At 30.0% G+C, this 7,033-nt stretch overlaps 1 protein-coding gene across 1 annotated transcript; it reads right to left on the minus strand.

Annotated features, from left to right (window-relative positions):
- Nucleotides 1-3,231: 3,231 nt before the first annotated feature.
- LOC117170896 (carbonic anhydrase 6-like) lies at nucleotides 3,232-4,796 on the minus strand. Its single transcript, XM_033357942.1, has 7 exons — nucleotides 4,727-4,796; nucleotides 4,593-4,665; nucleotides 4,150-4,341; nucleotides 3,967-4,073; nucleotides 3,589-3,623; nucleotides 3,391-3,496; nucleotides 3,232-3,333 (listed from the first exon to the last, which is right to left on the minus strand). The coding sequence occupies exons 2-7, from the start codon at nucleotides 4,660-4,662 to the stop codon at nucleotides 3,232-3,234; spliced, it is 612 nt and encodes a 203-aa protein (XP_033213833.1). The 5' UTR covers nucleotides 4,663-4,665; nucleotides 4,727-4,796.
- Between the last annotated feature and the right edge of the window lie 2,237 nt (nucleotides 4,797-7,033).

Raw genomic sequence — 7,033 nt, forward strand, 5'->3', positions numbered from 1 at the left:
AGCCTTAGAGAGACTACAAACCACAAAAAAATACTGAAGCCAATTTTTGTCGATTTGTACTCAATTGTGGTAAAAATTTAATTTGAAAAATGTTTGCTGCCCACTTTAATCCGTGTATCGATCTTGTTTTAGATTTTATCTTAAAAATGTTGTGATAGAAGTACAAGTTTCTAATAATTTATACTTAGTTGTGCAATAATGGAGAAAGATTCTTGAAATAACTCAAAGAAATAAACTTTTAATGCAACCAAGTACTTTATTTTATTTTATAATGAACGTTTACTACAATTTGCATACACAAGACCCATTCCCACAGTATCTACGTCTTACCGTCTGCAGCCGGATTTTTATTAAAGGCGCTCGCATTTGCTTGGACGTTTGGCCAAGGGACAGGAAAACTGCAGAAAATCTTTCCCGAGCGCAGTCGGTTACCGGTAATTAAAACTTTGGTACTTGCCAAGTGTACACCAGCTGAATTTGGCGTTTGTTGATCGCTTGGGGAGGTCTGACGTTCGAAATGTCTCCCCCTGCCAGTTTAATTTTCCTCAATTCATGTATCTAAAAAAATACGAATACAAAGTAGTGGTAACAAGCAAAATTTCAAACTTACTTTCGTATATATTTTTAAGAAATATAGATTCCTACCAGGCCTTTGGTAACAGGACTCCTAGTATCTGCTATAAACCAAAAAACAGATTCCGAGCAAGGTGGATAGTCTAACGAGCCATCGTAAAAAGTGAAGGGTACGTCTTTACTCGTATCATAAAAAATACTTGCAAAGTGAAAAGGGGGTACCTCCGCTGTAGAATTTGGGGATCGCACGTTATGCAAGTTTTTTTCAAAGTTATCAAACAAATTGTCGGGATTGTCGTATCCACTCTGAAATTTAAGGTTATTAGTAATACAGGATTTTGCATGAAGCCAAATTTTAATTCTTATTTTCTTCGATTTTTTAGTAAGACGTTTTTCTAATATATTTTTATTATTTTAAAGTATTCTGAAAATCTTAAAGATTTTTAAACAGTTTTATAACTTTTAAGCAATTTTGAAAAGTTTGAAAATGTTTCGAGGAACTTTAACGGATTGAAAATAATGTAGGTTATTTACAAAAAGATTACTATTATAATTTTTTGTATAAAATCTTTTTTACAAGGAAAGCTATTTTTGAAGATTCTAAGGAATCTTATACGATATGCAGCCCACCTTCTCAATAGTGCCGCTATCGGGGTTAACGGGAATACATTGTATTAGTTAAGAATTTAATTCAAAGAAATCTTTTTCAATTATAAAAAAAAAAAAGAATTTTCTACCAAATAGTTGATTTTTTTTACTAAATTGTTGAGTTTTCAAGACAAAATTACGATTTTTATACACAAAATAGTGGAATTATAAAATGATAGATATGAAATTTTGATTGAAAAAAGTCAATTTTAGACCAAAACGTACTAAACTAGAATAATATTCAACACAAAAAAAACGAATTTTAAACGAAATTGATCAGTTTCAACAGAAATTTGGATTTTTACTTTGAAAAATACCATTTTTGACCAAAATAGAATAGGTGAATTTTCAACCAAAAAATGCATTTTTAAGAAGACGGTTTAACTTTCAAACTTAATTGTTATAATTTAAACCAAAAAGAGGAATTTAACGCAAAATATTAATTTAATACCTAGACAAAATTTTTTAACTATATTTAAGAATTTCTAACCAAAACGTTAAATATTCAACTGGAAAGGTTGAATTTTTGAGTCAGAAATTTTATTTTTATTTTAAAAAAAGTATTTCAACTTGAAAACCTAGTTGTTAGATTTTTAACCAAAAAGATGAATTTTTGAACAGAAATATTAATTTTCTACTGAAAAAAAATAAAATGTTAACAAATTTCAAGAAGTCTCAACCAAACTATCGCATTTTCAACTAAAAAAGATAAATTTCTAAACAAAAACATTAACTTACTACCAACAAGAAGAAGTTTTAATAAAATTCTTGACTTCACCACCAAAAAGGTGAGCTTTAAATAAATTTTTAAAGGGAAGGATTAATTTACTATAGAAAATGAATAATTATGAAAGAAAAAGAACTTTTAACCAAATTCAAGAATTATCAACTAAAAAGTTAAATTGTTAACTAAAAATGTTGACTTTTTAAGAAAGAAATTTGATCTTTATTTAAAGAAAAGTAAGTTCAATCTTAAAATCTTGCTGTTAAATTTTGAAACAGAAACATGAATTTTTTAACAAAAATATTAATTTTTTACGGAAAAAATGAAATATTTAACAAAATTCAAGAACTCTCAACCGAAATATTGAATCTTCAACTTAAAAATATGGATTTTTAAACAGAATCATTACTTTAATATCAAAAAGACCCAGCTTTAATAAAATTCAAGAATTCTTAAGCGAAAAGTTAAAGTTTAAAATTGAAATAAATTTAACAAAAAAATTAATTTTTTACCGAAATACAAAAATTTGTAATTAAATTCAAGAGTTCTCAACCAAAAAGCAGTGTTAAAGTTTCAACTAAAAAAATACATTTTTGAAAAGAAAGATTCGTTTACTAACAGAAAAGACGAATTTTTATTAAAATTCAAGAATTCTCTAGTAAAAAGTTGAGTTTTTAACGGTTAACATAAATTCTTTAACAAAAAGATTAATTTTCTAACAAAAACCAATCATCATCTGGGAACATATTAGAAACATATTCGAAAGTGGTAACGTGGTTTATGGACGATCCCTGACAGTAGCGCTGGTGTGGGGGTAGAGAGCGACCTTGGATTAGGATTGACGTCACCATTGAGAGAGGCATTATTGAAACGGTGGACTGTTCTAAGATTTTATTGGTTGTAAATAAAAAAGTTAAATAATCGCCACCGTATATTTTAATTTTCAGATTTTTCAATACAATATCTGCTTAGCATTTCATAGAAAGAATAAATAACCCCGTATGTGAAATTCTCGAACAGGTATTTTGGGTCAGGTTATGTGAAAATCTATTTAAAGATGGGTGATGTCGAAAATTTTTACAAAGACTTTCTAGATTAAAAGAAAAAAATTGCTTTTAATTTAAATTTTTCATATTTAAACGCATCTAGGGTCCGAAAAGACTGGATGGATGAAAAGAAGAAAAAATTCTTTTTAATGTTTATTTTTCATATTTATTAACTCTAAATTCCCTCTTTTTTAAATTTTCAAAACAATACTTGGGACTGGTACTTAGAAACTTTTCTGATCATGACGGACTAGCCAGAACCGGACTGCGGCCGAAAAAATCCGTCTGTATCAGGCAGCCCAGTTGATGTCCTGACTGGAAGCAAGTCTGTCTGATAATTTCCTACACGCGAAAATCATGGACGAGAAGCATTTAAATTAATTAATTTGCACTTCTTACCGTGAACTCCATGCTCAATACTGCAAGACCGTCTTTTTGTGTTTCAGCTTTATCAAATGATTTCAAATCTGCTCTATAAAAATACATATGCATCTCCATCTCTTCTCTGTTAAAAAAAAATTATTATACGAAATTTAATATCAAAAGTTTTTCAGTTTTAACACAAATAAAAATGATCACAGAGAATTTTAGACTTACAAAGGCATCATCATAAAAGTATTCACGTAATTCCACTTTTAATTCATGCAAATAAAAAAATTATTATTATTATCTCCAGTAATAGTTCAATTTATTAATATGTAAGGTTTAATAGATTAAAAGTGTTCCCATTATGAAGGATATAGCTTGTTAATACTTTATATAGGTCGAGATGACTTAGCCAATTATTTACTAGTTTCATCATATTACATTTTCATTCTGCCAATAAAGTTAAAAATACAACAATATCGCATTCTTTAATTAAACTGTTGTACTTAGCACTTACTTGTAATTTAATTAGTGAAATATCACTACTATAATTTAAGAATTTTTATTAATTTTTATTTAAAGATCATTTGAAAAATTTGGAATATTTACCCCTTTTTGGTCCCAATGAAAAGTGGCTTTCCCAAATACGTATTTCCCACGAAGGGGTCCACCAGAACAACTTGGAGGCTCTCCAGTCCAGTCAGCTTTCATTTCCACTGTATTATACGAAACGTGAAAGAAATGTATTTAATACAATTAAATATATAAATCTAAATAAACAATGTGCAATACCAGTATGCCCATTATTCCTTATGGTCAATTTCTCAGGAGTTTTTTTAAAGTCTGTAAGTTTTAGAGGTTTTTTCTTAAAGTCTGGAAAGCCCATAACGCCAGGTGGCTTAATAGTGATGGGAGATTGATTTTTTCCTTTACATTGTGGATATTTTTGGCCCCAGTTTTTAGCATCCTTATAACTAAATGCATCTAAAATAAAAAAACAAAATTAGAAAGCTTTTTTATAAGAAGCAATGATTCAAATTATATCTATTATTACCTGGATAATTTGTAAAAAGAAAATGTTTTTTTATGGTTGAACATGATATGAACACCTTTGTAGTACGCATGTATTTATATTTATTTTTGTACATCACAAGTTAGAAATCTCATTGAAAAAATTTTGTTTCAAAATAAATGATGAAATGTGTTTAAAAAAAGGGGTTTAAAATGCCACTTACTCGCTCCTAATATGAGACAGGAAAGAATAGTTACCACTAAGTGTAACTGATACATTCCGAAGCTCTGCATACTCTAAAATTATATGAAAAATCAAATGAAAACCTTGTTTTTATACGGAGATTTGAACTCTTACTTCTTTTTTGATTTCCGTAAAGATCCGGCTGTGTGATGAATAGATTGTCAATTCTTCAATTTGGATGCTAGAGTCTTGAAGAAAGAATTTGCTCTGAAAGAAACGACTATATATAGTCCGAAGGTCTTATCTCTCTTATCTTGTTTTTTGAAAGGCTTGCATGCAGGTGATTGAGTCTTTAATTTAGTTTGGACACGTTCCTGAAATTTGTCGCATTAAAGAATTTTGTGATAACGTCAGTAGAGTACGCTGGGTTTTTGAGTGGGGGAGCACCACCATTGCAGAAATAAAACCTCACATACACACACACATTTCACTGAGATTTACTCCCTAATTTTTTTGCATTATATGTTCCTTTTGGTCTTTGCAGAAGCAGATTTAATATGTATTTTTTTATTTCAAAATAATATGTAAAATTTCTAAAAAACCATTGTTTGAAAATGATCGTATTAAAAAAGTGACATTCTTCACTTTTTATGACTAAAAAAGTATTTATCAACAAAATTTCAAACAATTCACAAATGAATTCTGGTCATACGTTGCACGTGCGTTAGCACCCACGCTTGAAGCGTGTAACGACTTCAGTAAAAAATTCATTATTCAACAACTATTTATTTCTCATCCTTGAAATTTTTACAGTATATTCTGGGATTTTTTAGGAATATTAATCCAGACAAGAAAGTCAAAAAATGAGTTCCTTAATTAGAAATCTCTGTTTGGTTATAAAAATGGTTAGTATATTTAATTTAATTCAATTTGATATTATTTAGTACTAAAGCTTAACAATTTTAAATTCCACAGGATGCTGGAATATATTTTGATACTGTAAATTTATGAAAACTTGAAATTTAAAATGGGTGAATTTTTAGTACTGGATATATTTAAAATTAGAAGAATATCAGTGAAATAGATTTAGTGTGTACATAATTTTAGTTTGTCCGTTTAAGGTGACGTAACCGCTTCACAAGTTTCACAATATTACTTGCTTACTGCGTTATTTACATACAGGGGCTCCTTAGTCTTTCAGTAAATTGTAAAATTAATAATTAATAAAATTTTTCCAATTTTATTAAGGTCAAATGACCGAGAATCATTTTTGAACTCCAGAAGTTTTGAATGTGCTTTGCACATGTTTCTAAAGTTTGCTGCATTTAAAAATGTAGTGATAACTTCGACAGAGAACACTGTATTTTTAAGTGCCCTGTGGGTACAAAGTTTGACGTTGTCTTTACGACAACGTTACGACATCTTTACGAAATTTTTACAGATTCTATGTCCATGTCGTTAAGGTGTCTTTACGATATCGTAAATAAGTCGTATGATCTGACGATGTCTTTACGCTATCGTTCAGACACCGAAACGACATGGACATAGGATGTCGTAAAGTTGTCCTTAAGGTGTCGTAACGATGTCGTAAAGACGTCACTAAATTTTGTACCCACTGGGTGGGGAAGCTCCACCCCATCTATCTGCTCCCCGCAAAAAATTTACTACACACACACGCACACGAAAATGAATGCATGGATATATGAGTGTATCTAACTAGCATTAATTAATGCCAAACTTAATAAAAAATGGACCCAAAAAAATCATTTTAGGAAAAACCTCAACTATCCAGCATTAGTATGTAGTCCAGGCATCTGTTAGTTTAGTTTCCAAAAAAATTCTTCCGAATTTTTTCAATGAAAAACTTTCTTTACGATGTCTTTTTTAACGTATCGAAAATGCTAGAACAGATCAGTTGCAAAACCGGGTTCACTTTTTCCCCCAAGTCACTTTTGCATAGACGCATAATTCCTATTTCATTTTAGAGGAAAATATCTATTAGGACAAAGAAAGAGATCCCAATTGTAATTTTTGAACTAAAAATCGAGAATCTTTTTTTGTAGAAAATATCTCCTTTCCTGTGGTTCCCATGACAAACATTCTATGAAATAAATGTAAGTAGCCTCAGTTTAGCGTGAGTTAAAAAAAGTGTCTTAGCCCTAATAGGTCACGAGATATGATCTTAAAAACTGCACATTTACTGCGTACAGGCGCCTGAGCGTTCTTTTGTGGCAAAAAAGTAATTCTAATAGATTAAAAATGTGACACATATTTTGTATTAATTAAGAAATCGTTTTGTAGTTATTGTTTATAACAATATATTGCCATAACCATTTTTAAGTCCTTTGGAGTATATTTTTTTACAGCGCAAAAGTAGTTTTAATTAAGAGTGGGACGATGGTCGTGGGGGCTAAAGCGTAGGCTTTGGACCCACTCCTTCGGCTTGCGGGTTCGATTCCCGCCTCGCACTCTGGAAGAGTC

The sequence above is a fragment of the Belonocnema kinseyi genome, chromosome 4, assembly GCF_010883055.1.
Source record: "Belonocnema kinseyi isolate 2016_QV_RU_SX_M_011 chromosome 4, B_treatae_v1, whole genome shotgun sequence".
Taxonomy (NCBI): Eukaryota; Metazoa; Arthropoda; class Insecta; order Hymenoptera; family Cynipidae; genus Belonocnema; species Belonocnema kinseyi.